Source organism: Rhineura floridana, chromosome 17 (assembly GCF_030035675.1).
Source record: "Rhineura floridana isolate rRhiFlo1 chromosome 17, rRhiFlo1.hap2, whole genome shotgun sequence".
NCBI classification, from domain to species: domain Eukaryota; kingdom Metazoa; phylum Chordata; class Lepidosauria; order Squamata; family Rhineuridae; genus Rhineura; species Rhineura floridana.
Window position 1 is genome coordinate 12,103,519 of NC_084496.1, and position 26,528 is coordinate 12,130,046.

Consider the following 26,528-nt stretch of genomic DNA (forward strand, 5'->3'; position numbering starts at 1 on the left):
CCTCCACAAACACTGGTAAATAAAAACAATCTCACAGCATGATATTCCCAGTATTGCTTTTTATTGTTAGATCAAAATATTCCAAACTATTTAACGGATAAGACCTAAAATCGTATAACAGGCGAGATATTTCATCCAGTGATTTCTAACATGCCATTACATACACATTCTGCTCAGTATCGTCCACACTGACTGGCAGCTGCTGTCTGGGGTTTCAGGCAGGAGTCTCTGCCAAGTTACTCTGCCTGAAGACAGCAGAGATTGAACCTGGGACCTTCTACATCCGAGACAGATGCTCTGTCACTGAGCTACGGCCCTTTCCCCCAAAGGAGCAGATATAGGAAGCTGCCTTATACTAAATCAGACTACTGCTGCTCCTAGCTCAGTATTGTCTGCACTGACAGGCAGTGGCTCTCCCGGACTTCAGGCAAGGGTTTCTCCCAGCCCTGCCTGGAGATGCAAGGTGTTGAACCTGGGACTTTCCGCATGCAAAGCAGATGCTCTGCCACTGACTATGGCCCATTCAGCCCTGATGCAGCCTAGATAGCTCACGTTTTCTCCCAGAATCCGTTGCTTTCACACCCATTGTATCAAGCGTCCCTTGCCTTTCCGCTAAGCCTAGTTCTCACTGCATACAAAAGGCAAATTCCTCCATCGCCCAACTAGACAGAAGAGAGGATGTGCCTTGAATAATGTTCGGCTATAAGGCAGTCCATCGATAGCGATCTAGCCATTAGTTTTCAGTGTAAAATTTTTGAAATGTTGGGTTGGAACACAAAATAAAAGTGAGAATCTGCAACAGGCAAAGGAAGCGTTTTACTCTGTCTTGTTCAAGAGTATTAACACAGGACCAATACTCGCCTTAGATCAGCTTAGCAAGGGGCAGTTTAATCTTGCATGCATTCATCTACCACCATGTCAAAAATGTCCGTGTGATGATTGTGTTGTGGACAAATGGTGCTGATCATGCAAACATCTAGAACAATTGGGGAGGGACTATACAAATGTCAATGATAAGAGCACATGCTTAGTACGCACAAGGCCCCCAATTCCATCTCTAGGTAAAAGGATTAAGATAACAGGTGATGTGAGAAACCTCTGCCTGAGAGCTGCTGCCAGCCTGGATAGATAGTAAGGGTCCCAAAGGTCAAATAGTCTGACCTGGTAAAAGGCACCTTTCTGTGTTTCCTATGAAAATGCACATCCCATTGGCCAGCCCACTGCCAGCAATTCTGACACATATTTGTAATGTGATCGATAAAGACATGTGATATAAAGAGCAGAACTAGTTGGTTGCTTAGGGATATGCAAAAAAAAACAAACCCCAAGATGTTGCTTTGATTCAATTAAAACAAGGACTCCTAATTATTTTTTGGCTTGCAACCCTAGCAAGCTTGATTTTTCATTTAATTGTAAATCCTGCTTTGGTTGATGCTGTCGCTTTTCAAGCAGGATGTTTTACGATAAAACCATGGTGAGGGTGTTCTAGGCAGGAAAAGGGACGTCTCGCCCATCTTCGGAAAATGTGAAATCAAAAACTACAACTGGCAGGAGACAGGACTAGTAAAGCAATGTAGTGAAAGAATCTCCAGACATATAAAGTACACTGAGAGCCTGTGTGTAGCCCTCTGTTCAAGACTTGGCCTTGAGATACAGGAGAACTGAGTGCCATCTCTCCCTCAGCCATGGACTCATTCTATGGTCTTAGGCAAGCTGCTGTCCTTCAGCCTCAGTTCTCCATCTGTAATATTGAAATAAAACAAGGTCAATGGTGAAAGTTACAGGAAAGTACAATCAAATCAAAATAATATAATAAAGTCAGATCAGCTCCAGACCCAAATGTTCTGCTTTAACTTTAACATTACTTAACAGACTGATACTTCTCCACTGTTCTCTGTTTGACTTGACTCCTTCAGTGAGGATTTTGTTTTACAACCAAAAAGGCAGAGCGGGCTTTAGATTATTTAAACACATCAGCAAACCCCTAGTTGTTGGATGGTGTTACTGTTGAGAGCCTGAACTCACTGGGTTACCTTTGAAACTGCCATCCCTTCAACCATGCAAAAAGCAAGTCCTGTTCCATAACAAAGTATTTGTGTGTCACACACGCATCCCATTTATTGTTTTGTACATCACCTCTCTATCCACAGACTGTACCATCTGTCCCTGCTTGGTTTGCTGGTGCATGACGGTAACTCATTTGCATCATTAATACTCACTGGCCATTGCGCATGAGAAGAAAGAACAGCTATACAGTATACAGTTTGCTGAGGTGCAGAAAAGAATTATAAACACAAATGACCCCATGTGGTCTGCTATTTCAGGAATGGCAAAGAGCTACTTGTCTTTTAAAAGGAGGAAAGATTATAAACTTGGGATCACTGCCAGGCTCCTGTCTTGCGAGATAGACTATGTGGCAAGAACAATTAGCCTTAACACTCATAGTGTCTACTGTGGGGCTCTTGTGGCTCCCAGTACTTTCCTCAGACCTCAAAATCCTGAATTCACATTCCCCAGCATCCAAACACAGCACTGACACTTCTGGGCTTTGTTTTATCAGTGGGCAATGGAGGATCCAGTCCTTCCTTGCAGTGGTGGATGGCATGTATTGGGACTGGCAGGGCGGAATGCAGGGAGCCCAACAGTAGGTGGAGCTAGCCAATGACAGGCGGAACCAACTAATTCTAGTTTTGTCCCCATTCTCCTCCCTGCTACATCCTACAAGGGCAACACTGAGACTAAGAGTTGATCAGAGTGCCAGGGAAAGTTCACTATAGGGGCCAGGTCAGGCATTAGGAAAGGGTGCTACCCTGGTAGTTTCCCAAGAATGCCAAGTGCTGATTTTGACCCTGGCTGGAAACAAAAATTGATGTTATCCCTAGGTCAGAGGTGGAGAACCTCCAGACCAGCAGCCAAATTAAGCTCGGCAGGGGTACTAATTTGGCCCATGGGACCATTTCCATAAAACCATGCCCACCTGCCCCGCCCCTGACATCACATGTGATGTCAGATGGGAGCCAGGTAAAGGCATAGCCTTCACTTTGAAGTGCACTTGGAATAGGCAAGGTCTCTCAGTGCCTATCAGCTGATGCATGCTGAGAGACAGCACGTTGAAGTGTGTTTTGAAGCTTTTTCAATAGAAACTGCTTGGAAATGCATTTCAAAGGCACTGTTCTATTTATTTTATTTAACAAAATTTTTATACCCCTCAGTTGTAAAAAACCTCCAAGTGGCTTACAAAAAAATTGTTATTGCCTGATGCCACAACTGTTGGGAATAAAACACCAGCACATGTTACAAGTGACCTGAACCAGTGGGGGAATGGGTGGGATAGAGAGAAAGGCAATATATTCCCTCTTCTGATTCCTCCTCTAAAGTGTTTGTTGTTTTTGCAGGCTTTGCTCATCCCCTCCCTCCCTTCCTCTCTTTGTTATCAGTTAGTTAGCAATGGCTCCCTGAGTGGAAGCTGCATGGCTGCTTAAGCATGTGTGATTTTGCCTCTTTGTTGTAATAAGACTTAAGTTTCTTTATTATTTCAACTCCCAGTAGACCAGTTATTTTTGCATCTCACTGCAATAACACCTGTCTACAATAACAATAACTGTCAAATTGTTTTTGACAGGTTGACATGGGACATGGGCAGATAAGGGTCTTGGCCCATTGATCTGAAACAGTTCCCCACTCCTGTCCTAGGTGATCTGTGTGAAGATGAACATACCACTACCACCACCACCTACCACATTGAAGCGGCATCTCTAAGGGAACAAAATTCCTGTTGCACAAGTTCACAAATGCTGCAGCCAAGGAGCAAGCTGGTTTTACACTCTGCAGTTCACACATGTCATTTGTGCATAGGCTGTAGAATGGTTCTGGATTCACCTTTAAAAGAAAGGGGAAATAAGTGCATGGAAATACATCTAGACCAATCTGCTTTGGTCTAACTTTGACTCTTCCTTCAGTACAGAAGGCATTAGGTTATAGTCAACAAAGTCCTACTCAGAGTTGTAGACCCATTGAAATTAATAAACCCAAGTTACTCGTGCCTATTAACGTCAATGGGTCTACTTTGAATAGGGCTAGTATTGTTATTTTAAAAAAGAATGAAAATATTGCTGATCTATCTACCTACCTACCAACCAAAATAAAGTAAGAATGAATAAGAAACAACAAAGAGATATCACATAGGAAGCTGACATCATTTCCCCATGTAGTCCAGTGTTGTCCACTCTGACTGGCAGTGACTCTCCAGGGTCTCAGGCAGCGGTCCTTCCCATCAGGTATTACCGGATACATTTGAAACTGGAGGTGCCAGCCAGGGATTGAACCCAGGACCTTCTGCATGCAAAATAGGTGCTTCACCACCGCTCTACAGTTCCTCCCCTCTTCACGCTGGCCATTCCCATTGAGTCTACTCAAGTTCCAGTGATCAATAAAGAGTTGCCATTGGTCACGTTCCTGTTTGATTTGTTCCTTGCCCTAAAAGTTTATAAGAAGTCAACTTGCCCATTAACACGGTGCACCCAATTTTGCCAGAGCTCTGATTCCCATGTCAATTTGAAAAAAAGCCCCCCCCCAAACACTTAGAACAAGGACGACAGGCCAGACAGCTCTTATCACAAGGACCCCAGTGATCAACATCGGGGTGCAGAATGTCAGTCCCAGGGACTAAAGGTGGCCCTCCGTGCTTCTCTATCTGACTTTTAGGGCTCTGTTCAGGCCACACCCATCAATGGCCAGTGCTGGATTTAGGAACAAGCCAAGTAAGCCATGGCTTAGGTCCTCACATTAAGAGTGGCTTCTAAATAGGTTGAAGATAACCAAGAAGATTTATTATAATTGAAATCGCTTTGGTTTAAATAAACTTTCATATAAAATCTGCCACTAAAATTCTGAGTCCTGACCTCCCCACCAAACCCTGACCCAATCCCATCCCCTTCTAGGGCTGCTGGGCTACCCGCATCATCCAGAAGTTGCCCAATATCACCTCAGGCCTCGAGAAGACAATGGGAGCTGGCCTACCAACACATTCTAAAATTGCATTTCAGGCCAGGCATCATCTCTTCTAATCCGCTCCTTGCCACTTTCCCCCCATTTCCCCCTCTTTATTTTTTACAGTATGAGGCCTCTGATTCTTGACATGGCTTGGGGCCTCAGCATGTCTGAATCTGGCCCTGTCAATAGCTCGGTAGATTGTTCAGGGTGCTGGGAACCATCGTGCTGAGGAGTAAACGACGGTTCCCAAGATTCTTTGAGGGAAGCCGTGTGCTTTAAATGTAAGGTGCGGATGTGACCATGGTAACAGGGCAGTTTCCTGTCATCTTAAACGGTCTCGGAGCTAGAGGCAAGGAGGTGAATTTTCAGATTTTCTAATGGTTAAAAATGGTTATTGGTAGGAAAGATTTCCTGGTAATCTTCTACAGCACGGATGGGCAACCTGTGATCCTCCAGACGTTGCTGGACTTCAGCTTCCATCATCTCTGGCCATTGGCCATGCTGGCTGGGAACGATGGGAGTTGGAGACTGAGAACTTCCACAGGCTCTCCACCTGTACTTCTACAGGGATTCATGCCAGTTGCAAGTCTGGTGTGCATGCAGCACATGCCATGTTTTGCCACCCTGGGCTCCCTTTGGGAGGAAGGGCAGGATGTAAATGTAATAAATAAACAAATAAACAATTTAACGAAGAGTGTTTTGCCACGTGGTACTCACAACTCTGAAGCAGTTCCTAAAGAGGGAGTCAGAATCCAGGAAGAAAGTTTTGCAGATTTGGGGGCCAGATGCATCAAGACATGCCTTGTCGGTCCTCTTCACCGGGCTGCACTGGTTGCTCACCTTGCCCGGGGGGGGGGGGAAGGGAGGGTCGTATTTTATTTGTTTATTTATAAGAATATTTAAAACCATCCACTTATTTTTAAAAAAATCACAGTGGCGTACAATAAAATATCACAAAATTATAAGATAATCACATTCCGAACGCATGACCAACACTGAATCAAATTGTTTCTCTCAAAACACTTGGGGAAACAAATATGGCTTCAGCAGTTGACAAATATCAGAACTGCAGGTACCTGGCTGATTTCAATAGGAACAGCGAACCCTGCTGCATCAAGCCAGTGGCCCATCTAGTCCAGCATCCTGTTCTCACAGTGGCCAACCAGATGCCCCAATGGGGAGCCCGAAATGGGGAGGACCGGAGCGCAAGAGCACTCTCCCCACCTGTGGTTTCCAGCAACTGCTATTCAGAATCATACTACCTCTGACCGTGGAGGGATAGCATAGCCATTGTGGCTAGTCGCCATGGAGAGCCTGATCCTCAACAAAGTGTGGCTAATTCTCTTTTACCGGTGGCACTGAGTTAAAAGCCTTGGTTCGCGAAGAAACTTATATCAGTATACGAAACAGCATCTCTGTTCTTGAGAAGGCAAAACGTGTGTACGCAGAGGGCCTTTTTTGAGAGAGTCGGACGTGTCTCTCATATTCTCTCTCTTACATTGTTTGCTTTCTCTGTGTATGTTGCTTTGCGTGGGCTTAGCCTTGAAAACTGATGAATAAATCAGTGAAATAAATATTCACTTTTCATAGAAACATGCATGTGCCCAGATCCACAACAGATGGGTGAGAGCGAGTGTGGCTTTGCACAGCAACATCTGGGGAACTTGTGGCCCTCCAGATGTTACTGGACACCACAGTCCATCAGTCCCAGACAGCCTGGTCAAGGGTCAGGGATCATTCATAGCATAGCCCTAGCTATAGTGGCCCGGTTCACACATCATGCCAAGCCAAACCGTAGCTTAGCATGAACGTGCAAGCACACAGGCTTCTGGAGAGGAGCTTGTGGCTGCTTTGCTCTTCTCTGAGCATTTTGCTTCTGTGCTGCCATTTGCCATGGGTGACTGGTTGGCCACTGTGAGTACAGAATGCTCAACTAGATAGACCATGGACCTGATGCAGCAGGCTTTATGAGCAAAGCCATGATTTGGTTCTGCATACCATCTGAATGCGCACTCATGGTTTAGCTGTCCTAGGCAAACCACAAGCTGTAAGCCACAGAGTAAACCTTTTTTTAGGGCTTGTGATTAGTCTGGAGAGAGCTAAAGCATGAGCCCGGGTTCAGACGACATGCTAAGCCAAATCAAGGCTCAGTACTGCCTACACTGACTGGCAGCGGCTCTCCAGCATTTCAGGCAAGAGTCTCTCCCACCCTTTCCTGGAGAAGCCGATGACTGAACCTGGAACATTCTGTATGCAGAGCTGTTTCTCTGCCACTGAGCTATGGTCCTTCCCACAACCTTCAGTAGTTCCTTGTAAAATAAAGCCATAGCAGACTTACCTGCCATGACTCCATGAACTCTTGCACGCTGTCTGCATAGGAATGATCTGGAAGCATCCATTCGTTGCCAGCTTCATTGTCATTGGTACCAAAAAGGCCAGCAGACACACCTAAAAATATAAGAGAAAAGAAGTCTCAACAACCTGAAAGGTCAACTTGAGCACTACTGAGTGATGCCCCAGGATGCTTTTTGCCATCTAAGGGCCAAAACTTTAGGAAAAAATTGAGAGGTGCTCTTCCAGTCCCCTGGGTGCATATGTTGGTGTTGCAAGCATTACTGGATCAACCAACTCTTGGTGGGTGGCATTTTATAATTGGAAGTGCTGAGGTTGAAAGGCCTGCTTGATTTATGCATTTAAAGTCATCCTGATGGTAGTACGTTACTTGTCTGGTCATCATAGGTGACAAGGGATTCCATGCAGGTGAGTAAAGTAAGCAGGCTGGTGGATAGAGGACACTTATCTCTCTCTCTCTCCTCCAACAGTCTGCTTGACTTCTATTAGGGCTGGAGGGATTTGTCCATTTCAGTTTCTATTTTTTCCAGTTTTCAGTTCAGTTCTTTACATTTCTGCATCAGTTTGCAATTTTTTGAAAGACCACATGAAAATTTGTCAGCATTTTCGTACACGCTTCTACAAATACACACATTTTTGTAAGCAATTTCCCTGAACAGAAATGCATTTTTGCATGTTATTTTAACGAATGGATTTATTTTATGTAAGACATTTATCTTACACTTAATCATTTACATTTCTAAGCAGTGTGCATAAAAATGAGCCATACATACATAAATAAAATGATCCTAAAACCATGTTTGCATGCACAAACTGGTGGTTTTGGAGACTGGTGGTTCTGATGTCAGTGAGGCAGTGAATCTGCTCCGGATTCTAGCCTGAAGTTTCAAGAATCTGTCCAAGGTGCTGAAACTATTCCCCAAATAGGTCCAGCACCTTGGGCAGCTCCACGAGAGTTCTGACTAAAACCCAGAGCGGATTCACTGCTCTGTTGACATGACAGCCTCCCCACTTCCCCTAAAATACGTACTATGTACATAGTATTTGCTTGGGGAACTGCTTTGCTAAACTTGGAGACATGCACAGTTTGAAAGAAAGCTGTGTTTCCGTTTGCACATTGCTTCAGAAAATGCAGATTAAGTAGGTTTTTAATAAAATCCGGATCTCAAACAGAATTTGTCAGTGTTGTCTGAAGGGGAGTCTCTCTCTCTCAGATGTGTCCCTTTTCCACCAACCTGCATGGTCCAAGATTTTTTTTTTTAGTAGCCTGCAAGAAGCTAGGATCCTGCATTTCCACATTGCTACTCTTTCACTGCTGCAATAATAATACAGGCAACTAGCCTCTTAACATTCTACTAAATAAATAAATTGATAAATGGCAGCCTAGTAACTTTCATGTGCTTGTTTACAAGGCTGTGTTACTATAATAGGAAACAGAACAGTCACTGTTAGTGGTCCCCCACTGCTCAAATGCATGGCTCATATCCATGAGGCGCTGTGCATTCAGTATTGTGGGCCCACTTCTGTGGAAGTCCGTCCCTGTTGAACTTGCGGCACTTGGTGAAGACTTTTTTTAAAACATTCAAATGGCATTTTAAGTAAGTTTTCCTGATTTTATGGTTAGTTTTAACTGATTGTGTGGCATTCTGATTGTCTGAGAAATTGCAGTATTAAGTGGTATATAAATTATAAAAATAAATAAAAAGGAAGCCAAATAGCAGGCTCCCACAAATCCACTTGCCGCTTCATCAGAGTAAAGCAGTTGATCAACACCATATGAGAGGTCCCTGCTTTCCTTTCCTAGTCAGGAAACGGGATTCTCATGTTCTGCTACTGAGCTTTGGAGGAGGTCAGCTGGATCCAAAGCTCAGCTCATTATAAATCACATTTGGGAAGTTTCCTATGTCCCATTTCTGAGCTTTGGATCCAGCAGGAAGAAAACACATTCCCTAATTTTCTCACCAGCTAAATGGAGGTGGAACATGACACTCTGATTGCCCAGCATCCATCACACATAGCTCAAAATGCTGAGTAGAAACCATGGTGCCAAACTTGGAGTACAAACCATGATGCCAGCCATCCAAGGTAAGAGAGCAGAGGTCATAGCGAAGGTCACATGAAAATAAAGCCCCGTTAGTTGTAGACACTTCTACAAGATCTGATACTCTTCGGATTGCAAGGCCTTCGTCTTCTTCAAGAGGAATGTCAAAACGTTGGCAGTTCTCTGCCAACAGGGAATAGTTGTACTTCTTGTAGAGCTGTTTAAAAGCAGGAAGGGGAATCTAGGTTACAAAGAGACCAGGTTTTTGGAATGCAAAGAGGTTTATTTTATTTCACCAAATATATGTACTGTCTGATTGTAATAAAACCTCAAAGCAGTTTATGATGTTGGTGGCTTATTATAGAAATTCTGCATCTCCCACCTAAATTGCAGAGTCCCCTAGTTCCCTCATCCCACTGAGAAGAGTTTTCCAGAAGCTTATTGTCAAACCTCAAAAAGAAATACCCTCATCCTGCATTCATCATTCAACTGAACTCTAAACAAAGTGAAATCTTATTTTATTGTAGAATCTAAGAAGGTTGTATAATCTTAGAAGGGGGCATGGCTGTGAGGGGGCATGGCGTGGCTATCGTGAAGGGACCCTGCATTTCTGAATTTGCCGCTTCACAACTGCTGATGGGAAGCCTGAGCGCAACAGCACTCTTCCCTCCTGCTGTTGCCAGCAACTGGATTTATGGTACAGAAAAATCTGAACTTGAGTTCCTTCCTTCCTCTTACTTTATTTATGTATAGCATTTGTATGCTGCCACATAAAAATATAAAAGTTCTTTGGGTCGCTTACAATAATGAAGTAAAAAAACAATAATTTAAATACACCGTTAAAACATAGAAACCATAAAAACAAAACTCACTGTGCCCCAAAGTTAAAGCACAGATTTAAAAACAGAGAGAGCCATCTTGTTACCTTCTGTTCTGGGTAGATAACAACAGCAGTACCATTCATGTCGACGTGTAGTGATCTTCTGCTACCTTTGCTTAGGTTTAATATTACAGTAAATGCATCATGAATGAAATCCTTGGCCAGCAGGATGCTGCATTCAGAGGTCAAACTGTATATTTTCCCATCAAATGTCTGCAGGTGCTTGTTCCCTATCAACAAGGCATGATCTGGGAGGATGGGGAAAGTGGTGTCAGTAAATCATCCATGACCTGTTGTGGCACAGCCATTCCTGAATTATGAAACAGGCCAAGTTGAACTCAGGACGTTGCCTTAAACTGAGTTAAACTCTTAGTCTAGCTAGGTCAGTATTGTCCACATACGGAGTAGTGCCTCTCCAGGATTTCAGTTAACAAATCAGGTTGAATACAGAATGAATTTTCCTGGTTGTAAATTTGCCTGTGGTATAGTGGTTAAGGTGTTGGACTACGACCTGGGAGACCATGGTTCGAATCCCCACACAGCCATAAAGCTCACTGGGTGACCTTGGGCCAGTCACTGCCTCTCAGCCTCAGAGGGAGGCAATGGTAAACTCCCTCTGAATACCACTTACCATGAAAACCCGATTCATAGGGTCGCCCATAAGTCGGAATCGACTTGAAGGCAGTCCATTTCATTTTTTCATAACCACTTCATAAACAGATCAAAATGACTTAACATAGTCACATTAACACCATAGATTTATTCCACAATTATTCCACCTTTAACAGTCATGGCTTCCGCCAAAGAACTCTGGGAAGTGTAGTTTGTGAAGGGTGCTGAGAATTGTTAGGAGACTCCTATTCTCCTTACAGAGCTACAATGGTCAGAGTGGTTTAACAGTCAGTTCTTCCAAGGGAACTCTGAGAATTGTAGCTCTATGAGGGAAATAGCAATCTCCTAACAACTTCACAAACTACACTTCCCAGGATTCTTTGGGGGAAGCCATGAACAATAACAACTGAATACACGTAAGGTGTGAATGTGGTATAAGTAAGACTATAGGCTAACCTCCCTGTAAGCTTTGTGCAAACACAACAGGATGAATGCGCAATAAACAGGTCATCTGGAGGACTCCTGGCAGAGTTTACATGTGACCAGCTGGTCACAGGCTTCCGCACAGCAGAGTGATTGGGAGTCCTGGGCATGTGGAGGCCTGAGCGCAAGTAGATACTCTTGTGTGCCTCAGTGCAAGCACCCACACCCATATATGGACTTTTAGCAGTGGCAGGGCCAGCAATCCAGCCTGCTTCACTGCCATTGCTTGATAACGATGAGACCCATTAAAAGGATTAGAACAAGAGATGTGCTCCATCCAGCCACAATGCTTTAGCTTGGAAGCTATAAAAGTTGGGCTTAGAAACTGCAGAGGGGCAGGGAACATGTGGGAGTATCTGGTGGCCACACCAGCTCCTCCAGGTCCCTCCTCCCTTCTCAGCTATTTTGTTTCAGGAGGGAGGGGTGGGATGTTCTAATCTGGCAATTTATTTGGTTTATGTCCCACCTTTCCTCCTTGGAGTTTAAGGTAGCGTATATGGTTCTCCCACTCTCCATTTCATTTTATCCTCACAACAACCCTGTGAGGTAGGTTAGGTTGAGAGGCAGTGACTGGCCCAAGGTCACCCAGTGAACTTTGTGGCCAAGTGGAGATTTGAACCCTGGTCTCCCAGGTCCCAGGCCGACAGTGTAACCCCTTTGTTACACTGGCTGTCTCTGATTTACTTGCAGGGTATTCACCAAAAGCCCTGGAGAGCCTCTGCCAGCCAGCGCAGACAATACTGAGGTAGATGGACCAAAGGTCTGACTCAGTTTAAGGCAGCTTCCGATGTAATCCCGAAGTTGGATTAGTGCCTCAGTCCAGAGATTCTTTATGCGCACTGCAGCTATGCACAAAGACTCACTGTGCTATCTCAGGGGAACATAGGAAGTGGCCTTCTACTAGGTCAGACTATTTGCCCATGCAGGCCAACATTGTTTGCTCCAGCCTTCACCAACCTAGCACCTTGCACATGTTTTGGACTACATCTCCCATCAGCCGTGTGATGGTTGGGACTGATGGGACTTCTGGTCCAAAATATCTGGAAGGCACCAGGTTAGTGAAGGCTGGTCTGCTCTGGCTGTTAGTGGCCCTCCAGGGTCTTGGGAAGAGATCTTTCCCATCACCGGCTACTGGGTGCTTCTTAGAAACTGGAGACGCCAGGGACTGGACCTGAGACCTTTGGAGTACAGAGTGTATGTGCCACCACTGAGGTATGGTCCCTCCCTGGCTAAGAATCAAACCCAAGCTGTGGCAATGAGAGGGTGGAATCCCAGCCTCCAGACCACTAGAGTCGTGTCCATCAAATCCTCCAGTTCTGCAGCCAAACCCCAAATTCTACGATATGAAAAATTAAGCAAATAAAGCATGTCTCCATAACATGTCTTCCTTCCTTCCTTCCTTCCTTCCTTCCTTCCTTCCTTCCTTCCTCCCTCCCTCCCTCCCTGGAACTTGGTAAGAAAGAGGAAGCGACAGAACAAAAATCAGGACAGTCAAAGGACTTACGTTCAAATGGGCTTTCCATCATAGTTTGCTTAAACCTGTAATATTCTGCAACTGGGTTGATGCTGTACAGGTCTCGGAAAGGCTTCATAAGTTTTTCTTCAATGAGATAGTTTGTGATGCTGGCCAGGCCCAGTGTGGGCTCTCCTTTAGGCTTCACTGGCAATCTCACTGCCATGGAGCAGTTTCTGCAAGGCATCATCAGAACATAAGTAGAGCCCTTCGATCAGGCCAAAGGCCTGTCATAGCCCACCATCCTGCTCTCACCGCGGCCAAACGAGATGCCGACAGGCAGCCTGAAAGCAGGACCTGAGAGCAACAGCACTCTCCCCGCTTGTGATTCCCAGCAACTGCTATTCAGAGGCAACACTCCCTCCATCACTGGAGGTAGAACATAGCCATTGGAGGTAGTAGCCATGGAAAGCTTTATCCTCCATGACTTTGCCTAATCCTCTTTGGAGCGATGCCATCCAAGTAGGGTCACATCCACACCATACATTCAAAGCACTCTTATACCACTTCAACTGTCATGGAAAGTCCCGGGAACTGTAGTTTGTTAAGGGTGCTGACCTCACAGACCTACAATTCCCAGCACCTTTAACAAACTACAGTTCCCAGGATTCTCCATGACTGTTCAAGTGGTATAAGAATGCTTCAAATGCATGGTGTGTGGATGTGCTCTTGGTATCCATCGCTACTTTATTGATTACTGGGCTCGGGGGACAGATCTATCTCATTTTCTGGAGAGAGGGATTGATCTGCACTGGTGCCTGTCATCTGCACAGCCAGAGTCTTCTGAGCTAGGAATCCAACCCAGCTAATCACTCAAACGAAGGCACCACCAGGCAAGGCCAGAAATGCAGGCAAAACCCAGCCAACAGGGCCATGTGGCAGCCCTAATTATTTGGACCGAACTCAGAGAAATGGGCATTGGCAGCTATAACGCTGCATTGTAAGAATTCATCCAAAGCAATAATCCCATGATGTCACCTGGCTGAGAAACTGTACAGGCTTGATAGAGGTTGCAGAAGCTTGGTCACTGTTCTGGAGAACTTTGCTTCTGCCCAGCTTAGCATCTGCTGTGTCACCTGTTTTGCAAGGTAGGTTAAAACAACAACCGAATGCTTTAACATTCTTTTTTTAAAAAGGCTTTACATTGGATAGTTCTCCCCACATGACCCAACCCAGACCCTGCAATCCTTCATTGTGTGCCCCCTTTATCGGAGGATTGGAGGGTGGCAACGCAAAAAAAGGGCCTTTTTGGTGGTGGTCCCCTGGCTGTGGAACACTCTTCCCAGGGAGGCACACCAGGCACCATCTTTAGGCACCAGGCAAAGACCTTCTTCTACATCCCGGCCTTTGGCCTTTGATGACCTTTTTTAGTGGGGCGGGACTGGTATACCTGCCCTTTATTTGTATGGTTTTAAATTGTCAGAGATGTTTTGAGGCTTTATGGATTATGCTTGTCGTCCCAGCTGGTGAGAAAAGTGACAACAACAATAACAACAGCAGCAGCAGCGGCTGGACTGGGGAGGCTCTCGTGCCTGGACTTACTCTGCTCTAGAAAGATGCTCTGCATTTTGGAGTGCTCATTACACGCAGAGCCAGAGCAAGCCACTGCCACCTCCTCTAGTTTTGAACTTTTGAGGGCAAAGGCTTGTTTTCTGCACACACCCCAGCTGTAAGCTTAGAGCTGAAGAGAGGACCAGGAGATTTTCCTCTGACCTCATGCTATGTTCTAGAGATATAGCACAAGGTTAGAGGCAAGACCCCGCCCCTAACGGGAGATGACTCCTGGCGATAACAAATTTCGACTTAGCTTTGGGATGAGACGGTGCTGAGCGCTTGACACTAGCCTTTTTTATGATGGCATCAGGGGTCGCTGATATTTTTGGGCCAGTGAATGGGCACATGTGGAACGTTGAGAAAGTGCCACGGGCATCAGCCACAAAATGGCTGCTGGGGGTCCTGGCATAATGCAAAAGAGTTGCTACTGGGTGTGTGGCAGAATACAAAACGGCTGCCACATCTAGAAAAGCAGAAAAAGAGACAGGAGGACAAAGCAGTGTGGGCATATCCACCCATCGTTGGGGGGGGGAGAGACAATTACATCCCCCACTGCTGCGTTCGCTGGCAGAGGGAAGCTCTTTCAACTTCTCCTCTGTTCAGAACCATCGGGAGGATGGGCGTCCAATCCTGGCATCCAATGAAATGTGGGCATGTTGAAGAGGGCGTGTTTAATGTAGAGAGGCTGAGCCAATGCAAACAGGAGCTGAGCCAGAAGAGCAAGCATTTACCTAGATCTATCATGGGCACTATAGGAGGTACTGGCGGGCACACTGGTGGCTACCAATGCCATGCTGGTGACTCACTGAGGGAGGGGGGTTCATTGAGGGCATCTTGCCCAGCCCCTACCCCCAAAAAACTGGAGCTGGCACTGACAGAGGGTTCCTAAACTCTCAGTGCATAGCAACATGCCACATTCACACAGAACGTCAATATTATACACATTGAACATTCTCTTGCTGGACCTATGGCAGGTGTGGGTTGATTTGGCCCTCCAAATGTTGTTGAATGACAACTCTCATCATCCCTGGCCACCGGCCATGCTTGCTGAGGCAGATGGGAGTTGTCATTCAGCAACATCTGGAGGGCCAAAGGTTCCCCACACCTGACCTGCAGAGAAGCACAGATGTGTCTGTGCCAATTTGGCACACAAACCCGTATTGAAACCAATTATTAGGCCATTGGGCCCGGAGCTGTAGGCAAGTGATTTAAAATACAACAACACCAACCATATCTAATCCAGTTTTCAACGTTCTCAGTGAAACTTGGATTGGCTCCATCAGCCACACGTCCTTCACCACAGTGGGCACCAAAGCCTGGAGCTTCTTCAGATACTCATCAGTCCTCTGCTGCCACACCTCATCCAAAGGTTTCAAGGTCACATCGTAATAGGCATCGTTCAGCGTTGTTAATGGCTCTTTTAAAAAGTAGCAAGGAAAAAAAAGTGTGTGAGAGGAACCACCTTGTTAAACATCTGTTGGGATGGAGGCCACTTCTGCATTGTCCCTGGTAAGTAGGGCCGGCTGGTAGGAGAGGCTAAAAGAACTGGGCATGTTTAGCCTCGAGAAGAAAAGACTGAGGGGAGATACGATAGCACTCTTTAAGTACTTGAAAGGTTGCCACACGGTGGGGGGGAGGCAGGATCTCTTCTCTGTCATCCCAGAGTGCAGGACACAGAATAATGGGCTCAAGTTACAGGGATCCAGATTTTGCCCGAACATCAGGAAAAACTTCCTAACTGTGGAAGCGTTACGACAACGGAACCAATGGCCTAGGGAGGTGGTGGGCTCTCCAACACTGAAAGCATTCATGAAACACCTGGACAGCCACCTGTGAGGTATGCTTTAATTTGGACTCCTGCATTGAGCAGTGGGTTGGACTCGATGGCCATCTAGGCCCCTTCCAACTGTACGATTCTACGATTCTTTGAACAGGGTTTCCCCAAACCGTATTCTGTGGACCCCTAGTGGTCTGTGAGCTTCATTCATTCTTGTCCTCCTCGATCTCTCAGCGGCTTTTGATACCGTTGACCATGGTATCCTATTAGATCGCATGGAAGGATTGGGGATAGGAGGCACTGTTTTACAGCGGTTCCATTCCTTTCTCTCTGACAGGCATCAACAGGTAGCATTGGGGGATGAGGTTTCAGACCCTTGGCCCCTCACTTGTGGAGTGTCACAGGGTTCTATCCTCTCTCCCATGCTATTTAACATCTATATAAAACCGCTGGGAGCTATCATCAGGAGCTTTGGGCTGCGGTGTCACCAATATGCTGATGACACGCAGCTCTACCTCTCTTTCAAATCTTCACTGGAGTTGGCTGTGGAGACCTTGTCCAAGTGCCTGGAATCCGTGAGTGGATGGATGGGAAGGAACAGGCTGAAGCTCAATCCTGATAAGACCGAGGTGCTACTGGTGGGTGACAGGGGAAGGTTGGGTGTTGTTGACCTGAAGCTTAATGGGGTGAGTCTACCCCTGAAGGATCAGGTCCGCAGCCTCGGGGTTGTTCTGGATTCCAAGCTGTCCATGGAGGCTCAGATTTCGGCAGTGAGCCGGGCAGCTTGGTATCAACTACATCTCATACGGAGGCTGCAACCCTACCTCCCTATTCATCAGCTCCCAGTGGTGGTACATGCCCTGGTCACCTCTCGATTAGACTACTGCAATGCGCTCTACGTGGGGTTACCCTTGAAAATGGTCCGGAAATTACAACTGGTGCAGAATGCGGCAGCTCGGTTGCTTACAAACAGCCGCCGCCGCGATCACATCACGCCAGTGTTATTTCATCTACATTGGCTTCCAGTTGTTTTCCGGGCCCAATTCAAGGTGTTGGTGTTAACCTTTAAATCCCTATACGGTCTCGGCCCAGTTTACCTGAAGGAGCACCTCCAGTACCACAAATTAAGCCGCCCGACTAGATCAGCCACACAAGGCCTTCTCTCAGTCCCCCCAACGAAAACAGCTAGGTTGGTGGGGACTAGAGAGAGGGCATTTTCAGTGGCGGCCCCCACTCTCTGGAACTCCCTCCCGTTCGATCTCCGCCATGCCCCTTCCCTGGATACATTTCGCCGAGCCTTAAAGACCTGGCTCTTTGGACAGGCCTTTGGGATTTCCGGGGTGGGCTAATTTTTCTGTGAGTGTCTTATAATTGTATATTAATTGCCCTACATGATTTTACTGCTGCATTAGTGTTGACTGCATTGTATTTTATTTTGTATTATATTGTATTTTATTGAATTTTAAGGTGTACGTCGCCTAGAGTGGCTTCGGCCAGATAGGCGACACAGAAATTAAATTTATTATTATTATTATTATTTATTATTCAGGCAGTTTGCAACTTGTCTTTCAATTTGTGGTTGAAGACGGGAGACGGCACATCCACCACATTAAGTATTCATATCGATTTGTAATTGCATTTTTATTGCTTCTTTTTATTTCTTTTATAATTCTATGCAGAAGTACAGGAAGAAATTGATCACCCACTAAAACAAGATGTGCTGATAATCATGGGACTGGAAAGCAAAAGTAAGGAACAGAGAACTAGGAATTGTGGGGAAATGGGGCTTAGGAGACAGAAATGAAGCAGGAGAGAGACTTATTGAATTCTGTGAAGCCAATGATTTGTTTCTTGCAAACACACTTTTTGAGCAACCAAAGAGACGACTGTACACGTGGACATCACCAGATGGTCAATATAGGAATCAAATTGATTATATAATTGGTAACAGAAGATGGAGAAGTTCCATACTTTCTGTGAAAACAAGACCAGGAGCAGACTGTGGTAGAGATCATGATCTGGTAATATCTAATCAGAGTAAAGCTAAAGAAGAACAACAAAGCACTCATAATGCCAAAATACAGTCTAAATAACATCCCAGAAGAATATAAAGATCAAATAAGGAACAGATTTGAGGCTTTAAACTTAGTTGACAGAAAACCAGAAGAACTATGAAGTCAGAGACATTATCAGGAAAGAATGCAAAGAGACAATACTTCTAGTTAAAAAGAAAGAAAGACCTCAATGGATGACTGAAGGAACTCTTAAAATGGTTAAAGAGAGAAGGAAAGCAAAAGCAAAAGGAGACAGAAACACGGTTAGAACCTTAAATGCAACAGAGACTAGTACGTAGGGACAAAGAATTATCACAACAGTTATTGTACAGAAAGAAGAGGACGACAAAAAGGATAGAACAAGAGCCCTATTCCAAAAGATTGGAGAAATTAAATGGAACTTTAAACCAAGGGTAGAGATGTTGAATATTCAACAGGGGAACACACTGACTGACCGAGATGAAATAAAACGAAGATGGAAGCAATACACTGAAGAATTATATAAAAGAGATGCAAGGATGACAGATTCATTCACAGAGGAACCATATGATGAAGCACCAGAAATTTTAGAATGTGAGGTGAAAGCTGCTCTGAAAATACTTGGAAGAAACAAATCACCAGGAACAGATGGCATACCAACAGAGTTGCTACAAGTTACTGAGACTGAATCTGTCCAAATTTTGACAAAATTTGTCAAGAAATATGGAAAACTAAACAATGGCCCACAGACTGGAAGTGTTCAATATAAATCCGAGTTCCAAAGAAAGGGGATCCCCAGGGACTGTACTCTTGCCTTAATATCCCATGCAAGCAAAGTAATGCACAAGATTCTACAACAAAGGCTCTTACCATACATGGAGCAAAAAATGCTAGACGTCCAAGCTGGATTTAGAAAGGGAAGAGGCACCAGAGATCATATCGCAAACATATGTTGGATAATGGAACAGACCAAGGAATTTCAGAAGGAAATCACCCTGTATTTTATATATTACAGCAAAGCCTTTGATTGTGTAGAATGATCATGAAAAATTATGGAATGCTTTAAAAGAAATGGGGGTGCCACAGCATCTGATTGTCCTGATGCGCAACCTATACTCTGCACAAGAGGCTACTGTAAGGACAGAATATGGAGAAACTGATTGGTTCCTAATCGGAAAGTGTGTGGGACAGGGGTGTATTTTATCACCCTATTTGTTTAATCTGTACACAGAACATATCGTACGGAAAGCGGGATTGGACCAAGCTGAACAAGGTGTGAAAACTGGAGGGAGAAATATCAATAATTTAAGAGATGCAGACGATACCATTCTACTAGCAGAAACAAGTAATGATTTGGAACGAATGCTGATGAAAGTTAAAGAGGAAAGCACAAAAGCAGAACTACAGTGGAACGTCAAAAAGACTAAAGTAATGACAACAGAAGATTTATGTAACTTTATTGACAACGAGGACATTGAACTTGTCAAGGATTATCAATACCTTGGCACAGTCATTATCCAAAATGGAGACAATAGCCAAGAAATCAGAAGAAGGCTAGGACTGGGTAGGGCAGCTTTGCACATAACATGATCCACAAAAAAGACAAATAATTGGGTGTTAGAACAAATTGAACCAGAAGTCGATTATGACTTATGGTGACCCTATGAATCAGCGACCTCCAATATCATCTGTCGTGAACCACCCTATTTAGATCTTGTAAGTTCAGGTCTGTGGCTTCCTTTATGCGCTTCTCCAAATTTTGCAGTACAATTCTCTGCTAAAAAATGAACCAAAATTCTATAAAGTTGCATATTTTAGGCTTAAAATGCATCCAGTTGTTTTGTTCTTAAAAGGGAAAATCAATTAAAAAGCATGTTCTAGGAGAAACTGCATGCAAAAATACATATTCTGTGTAAAAAGAACATTAAAAATGATGCAAATTTTTCTACTTTTGTTTTTAATTGCAGATCGAGGTGGAAATAGGACAGAACAGACTTATGAATGAACACGTGTGAAACTGAGATGGGCTGGAAACAGACTGACAGATCTATCCCTAGTTATGACCCTCTGGAGTTCAAATCTGTCATAACCAAATGAATTTAAACACATGTAATCTGTTCAGCAGGTTGTTTACCTAAGCTGATATTTATTCCCTAGCTCATGGGTAGGGAACTTTTTTTCAGCTCAAGGGCCGCATTCTCTTCTGTGGAACCTTCCAAGGGCCTTATGCCAGTGGTGGGCAAAGCCAGCGGTGGAAAAAACCCAGCTGAGCAAAGGAAGTTAGTTTATGCATAGGTTCTTCTCTATCCTCCATCTGAGCAAGCAGAACAGCATTATCAGAGTTCAAAGACATTCTAGGCAGGCAAAACACTCAAGGAGAGAGGGCCATGGTATGGGGAGAATGGGTGTGGCCATCCTGGAGAGAGTCCCAAGGGCTGGACAGAGAGGCCAAGAGGGCCACATTCGGTCCCCAGGCCTGAGGTTCCCCAGCCGTAGCCTAGTCTAACGTTGCTAAGCTATTTTTCCCCCATAGCATTTTTCAGCAATTCAACTAGCCAGGCTTACTTTGCAACTCCATCTGCATTTGTTGTATGATGACTTGAAGCTTTCCCAGGTAAAGTGGGAGGCTGTCCTGTAGCACTTGCTTGACTCCACTCTGTCTCCACAACTGGACGGCTCCTCTCATCTTGCTTTGGAGGATCCCGGCTACTTCCTGGGAAGCTTTCAAGGGCCACCCAACTGTATCGTACAGAGAGTCAATGTGCTGTACCTGCAAGTTAGCACCAAACTGAGAAGAGGCGTCATAATTTGCTGAGGATTTGAAAAACCACATTTTTGGAGAATGGAGACATGGCTGAAATGTACAGAGAGAACACTGGGGAACCTGTGGTCCTGCTGGCCACACTTGCTGGGGCTGATGGGAGTTGTCGTCCAGCAACATCTGGACGTCTGTGAAGGTTCATTTGTGTCAGCTTCTTACCGATTTCCTGAGATCCCGAAGGTGTCCTTCTAGGTTTTTGATCTTTGCCACCAGTCTGTGCTGCAGATTGGATGTAATCTCATTCAGTTTTGTCTGCGAGAGCCAGAGAGAAGATGACTTAGATATATGTGATTTGGGAACCACAGGAAAGCAGTTGAGGTGGCCCCTGAAGTCAAAATGAGGCAACAGCTATGTTGCCCTTCTCTGTGACAGTAGACACAGCCATATAAAAGTCAGGGCCCTTCCAAACCGTTGCCGTTTTCTGTATGTGTATTCTGCAACATGTCACTGATGCAACAATAGTGCATTGGTTCATACTGGACCATCAACACATCATTCAAGCTTTATGAGTTGTTCTGCAACACTTCCCAATTATTGGTGTCTGCTGCCGCACGCTTGCATAACAGCACAACAAAAGCAGGACACCCACACCTGGAACACTTTTGTGGTATAGAAAGTTACAGGATTTCAGTAGGAAGTTACAGGAGATGCTGGATTGGAAACAAAGCAGTACGTTCACCCCAAAACCTTTGCAAGCGCAAACAGAATTGAAAGCGGGGTTGCGTATAACCACCCTGATACGATCATGAGCAGAAAGAAGCATGAAAGCACACTAAAAAGGACGTTGACTTTTGAAAGCATCACACCTCTGTCTTAATAAGTGGATCCCCACAGCCATAGGCCTCGATGCTCAAGCTTTGGTTAGAGGCTTCTAGGGCCAGGCGCCCCACTTCCTCTCGCCTTGCTCCGTTACCAACGAGGTAGGCATTGAGAGCGACGTGCTGTCGGCCATCTGTGCAAGCTGCAAGCTCCAGCCCATCCTCAGTGTTGTCTACAAGAATAACCCCCCCCCCCGAGGTTTAAGCCTTCTGCAATCACTTGGGAAGAGAAACTGTGAAAATCAATAAAAGGAAGGAAGCAGCAGTTGCTAAGTGACAGAAATGGTAATACAGAGAAATTTAGGGAAAAAATATATGTGCAAAGGGACTGCCTGACTGTCATCACTGTTATTTTCATGTTCTGGGTTTAAGGTGGTTGTGTGTCCATTGGTGGCTGGTGCGCATTGGGGCTGGTAGGGCGGAAGGCAAGGAGGCTGACAGTAGGGGGAGCCATAGCCAATGATGGGCGGAGCCAGTTAATGCTGGTTTGGGCCCCATCTTCCTCCTCCCTGCTGAGTTCTACAAGGAGCAACCCTGAGACTGGAGGAGAAAGCTGACTGGCAGTGCCACTGATTGTAAGAAGGAAGGCAGATGGGCTTGCAGAAATCAAGGCTCAGGTTGGTGGGGCAGCGCTCCTTTTCCCCTAAAAGTCCAGCCTCCACTACAAGTGTCCCACGTTGCCCAGGACCAGTGGAGAGTGGTGGCTCTTATGTCAGTGAGGCAGTGAATCCACTCAGGGGTTGAGTCCGAGTTGCACAACATGCTGAAACCTAGTGGTCTGACTAGAGAATCCTATAGCTTTCAGCACTGTGGACGGCTCCTCGAAAGTTTGGACTAAAACCCAGAGAGGATTCACTGCCCCACTGACATTGAAGCCACCTGCCACCTCTTCAGAGGACACTCCTCAATTTGAAGGGCTGTCAGGTACATGTCCATGCATGAAGAATCAGGATGACCAAGCAGGGGCTTGAAGTTGCCTACCCAGGGACCTTCTGCATGCAAAGTAGATGCTCTACCACCTAGGATATCTTGGGGGACCACTTCATGATTTCCCCCCACCTGTTGAAGCAGTTGTGATGTGCCGTGCTAGATGCTGTATGATACTAAATTGTATTTTTATTGCTTTTATTATTTATACCATTTATTTATTGCAATTTGAATTTCATGGAATTCTGCAGAGTTCAACTGTTCTTTACTGACATGCCACAGGCCACCTGGAAGAACCACTAGGTATTTTTGGTCTGAAGGCCACATTGCTTCATGGGCAACCTTTCAGGGGCTGCGCATCCATGGTGGGTGGGGAGCAGAGGCAAAAGTGGGCACGATTCTTACCTTTGTCCAGCAGGCGACATTTCAGCTGTGCAAAAGTCAGACTTTTCTATATGCAGCTCCCCCTGTCCAGGAAAGCAAGGGCAGAGCTTGGAAAAGTTACTTTTTTGAACTACCATCAGCCCTGGCCAGCATGGCCACTGGATTGGGCTGATGGGAGTTGTAGTTCAAAAAAGTAACTTTTCCAAGCTCTGAGCAAGGGGCACACTCAAACGTTCAAGGGCACATACTTGCCATACAAAACGACTCAAGGAGGGCACGGAGAAGAGCCAGCAAGGGGTAGGGTGAGTTCCAAGGGCCAGAGAGAGAGGTCTGGAGGGCCCCATTCGGCCTGTGGGCCTGAGGTTCCCCACCCATGGCCAACCACAACAGCACCCCTGGCAGCAGAGGGATTCCATGCACTGTTGGACCCCCCCCCATTATCCATCTAGAAGAAGCTACCCTGGTGCGTCCCAGATCCCTGTAAAATACCCCATGCCATAGCGCATTGACCTTTCAGATAGCCCATGTAATACTGAAGGCATTCCTTTCCTTTTGAAGCTGCTAATTTCACTTTCTCTTTCAGGTCAGTCTTGGCCTCCACCAGGATTTGACATTGACCACCTGAGGATGTCCACCCCCCCGTCACAGCCAGCCAAACAGCCTCTGATGCTTTGAGCTGTTGGGAGAAGAGAGAGAGAAATGCAGAAACGTTTGTGAAAGACATCGGAAGCTGCCTTGGTATGTCGCTGGGCCATCTTGCCTGCACCCGTGGTTCCCAAACTCCCCCCCCCCCACGGGCCACTTGGACATAGGAAGCGGCCTTATACTGAGTCAGACCATTGGTCCATCTAGCTCAGTACAGTCGACACTGACAGGCAGCAGCTCTCCAGGACTCCAGACTGTGTACATTCCCTACCTGGAGATGCTGAGGATCAAACCTGGGACCTTCTGCATGCAAAGCAGATGCTCTGCCACCTAGGATCTTGGGGGACCACATCGTGATGTTTTCCCCTGCCTGTTGAAACAGTTGCCATGTGCTGTGCTAGATGCTGGATGATACTAAATTATATTTTTATGGATCCTTTTATTTCTTATACCTTGCACTCTATTGTATTGCAATTTGAATTCTGTGGAATTCTAGAGAGTGCGCACTGTACTGACATGCCACAGGCTACCTGGAAGAAATGCATGGGCCACTAGTGGGCTGCAGACCTCAGGCTGGGAACACCTGGTCTACTCTGACTGAGGGGTTCTCCAGGGCTTCAGGGAGGGGGTCTCTCCTAGCCCTGCCTGGAGATGCCGGGGATTTAACTGGGGACCTTCTGTATGCAAAGGCTCTGCCACTGAGCTACTACAATCCTAGCTCAGAGCAGGCCACATGGCACACACAGCTCTGTCCAGTCCATGCCCTGGAACATGAGGCAGCTGCACTGGTGGCTGGTGGCTCCATGTCAGTATGGCAGTGGAATCTGCTCCGGGTTTTAGTCCAGATTCCACTGCCTGACTGACATGCAGCCATCTGCCGCCGCTGGGTAGCTGCCTCACTGTGCCTGATGGAAGGGTCTGGCAGTGATTTATTTGGACATTTCTATGCCAGCTTTCAGTGGGAGAGCCACACTGAAGCTGGCTTTCGATAAAGACATATATAACATATATCACAACCATGTTAGAAGCATGTTAGAAGACTCTTCTCAGTGTCCCTTTCATGCTGATCGGCTTGTAGGATGCTGGAGACATTGGGACTCTGCTCTCCAAAAAGAAAAGGGTCTGACCCCACAAGACCCTGGACCACTACACTCCTGGTCTTTCAACCAATGGTTTGATCAGACGATTCATTTCTGCACTCTGCAGAAATACCCCAAACTTTAATAATGAGAACAAGAAACAGCAGGTAAAAACCCTGCCGGCCAGCACTCCCAAAACTATGTCAACAAGAGCAAGCGAAGAAAGCTCAGCTACAAAAAGCCTGCCAAAATAAAAAGTTTGCTGGAATGAGATTTTTGTTTAAAGGGGACCTGTATGCGTTCCTACACAACAAGGCCAATAGCAGGTTTGAGGGAGGTAATTTGGATTGGGAACGTGGCATGGCTGAGGAGCAGGCACCATGGCCCCGATCCAATTTTGCTCATCCCCACCATGGTTCCTTTTGATTTTAACGGGGGGGGGGGAGTCATCTTCCAGTCCCTTTACTTTTGAGCCTTGGGTCTTCAATTGATCTATATGCACATGAATATCTCGACCGCTAGGTGGCAGTGCACACTCATCAACAAAAGAAGCGGTAAGGCAGATCATTTTGCACTCGAGCACTTTAGACTCTTGGGTTGGAGCCTAGAATCGTAGAACTGTAGAGTTGGAAGGGGTCTCTAGGGCCATCTAGTCCAACCCCCTGCTCAAGGCGGGAATCCAACTTCAAGCATGCCTGACAAGTGGCTCTCCAAATGACTGGTGACATTGCAGCACCATGTCTTTTTGGGTTGTTTTAAAGCCCCCCTGACAGCCCTTTTTTTCTTGCAACGTGCTGTTAGGAGGGGGAGATTTGTACCGAAGGAGGGGCAGGGAAAGGAGAAAGTGCTTCGCCCTTCCCCTGCTGTAAGAACACAAGGAACAATCCTGCTGAATTAGACCAAAGGTCCATCTCATCCAGCATCCTGTTGCCCAGATTGGCCAATCAGACGCCTCTTGGAAAGGTGACAAGCAGGACATGAAGTGAACGCAATAGTCCTTCTCCTTCTTGTGGTCTTCAGGGACTGGCATTCAGAGGAACATTGCTTCTGATACTGGATGGCTGAACCAAGCCATCCTTGAAACTAGGGGCGGGGGAGACATTTGACACAGACCTCATTTAAAGCCAAATTTATCAAATTAGCACTTTCCGAAACAATATCCGAAACACGGCCATCCTGTGAAATTTGCCCTTATTTGGCAATGCAGTTCTCCAACCAAGCAATGTTTACAAAAATGCCTCTGCTAAGGGAAAGTGTGCATAAAATGCATAGGGCAGTGAAAATAACATGCAAAATGCATTATGTTAGGAAAGTTGCTTTCAAAAATGTGTATATTAGTCAAAACGGCATAAAAATGTGTATATTAGGAGAAATTTGTACTAAAACGCTGGAGGAATTTTCATGAGGAGTGAAACAAAATTGGAAATGGCTGCAGAAATGTGGAGAACTGCATTTAAGATTGGAAAAATGAGAGGCTAAGAGAACTGAAATGGACAGATTTTTCCATCTGAAGTTGAGACCCAGTGTGGTATAGCGGGTAGAGTGTCAGACTGGGACCTGGGAGACCAAGGTTCAAACCCCCACTCAGCTGTGAAGCTCACTGGGTGACCTTGGGCC

At 45.7% G+C, this 26,528-nt stretch overlaps 1 protein-coding gene across 1 annotated transcript in view; it reads right to left on the bottom strand.

Moving 5' to 3' along the window:
* Positions 1 to 52: 52 nt before the first annotated feature.
* The window catches only part of LOC133372116 (uncharacterized), a 135,468-nt gene continuing 108,992 nt past the window's right edge, over positions 53 to 26,528 (bottom strand). Inside the window, exons 58-70 of the mRNA XM_061600419.1 lie at positions 23,698 to 23,863; positions 21,865 to 22,049; positions 21,218 to 21,310; positions 20,803 to 21,007; positions 15,657 to 15,844; positions 13,852 to 13,949; positions 12,865 to 13,049; positions 10,311 to 10,513; positions 9,410 to 9,602; positions 7,331 to 7,440; positions 5,710 to 5,832; positions 3,738 to 3,879; positions 53 to 1,741 (exon numbers count right to left, since the gene is read on the bottom strand). Coding sequence (XP_061456403.1) covers positions 1,692 to 1,741; positions 3,738 to 3,879; positions 5,710 to 5,832; positions 7,331 to 7,440; positions 9,410 to 9,602; positions 10,311 to 10,513; positions 12,865 to 13,049; positions 13,852 to 13,949; positions 15,657 to 15,844; positions 20,803 to 21,007; positions 21,218 to 21,310; positions 21,865 to 22,049; positions 23,698 to 23,863 — 1,941 coding nt within the window. The 3' untranslated portion in view covers positions 53 to 1,691. The remainder of the gene's footprint in view (positions 1,742 to 3,737; positions 3,880 to 5,709; positions 5,833 to 7,330; positions 7,441 to 9,409; positions 9,603 to 10,310; positions 10,514 to 12,864; positions 13,050 to 13,851; positions 13,950 to 15,656; positions 15,845 to 20,802; positions 21,008 to 21,217; positions 21,311 to 21,864; positions 22,050 to 23,697; positions 23,864 to 26,528) is intronic.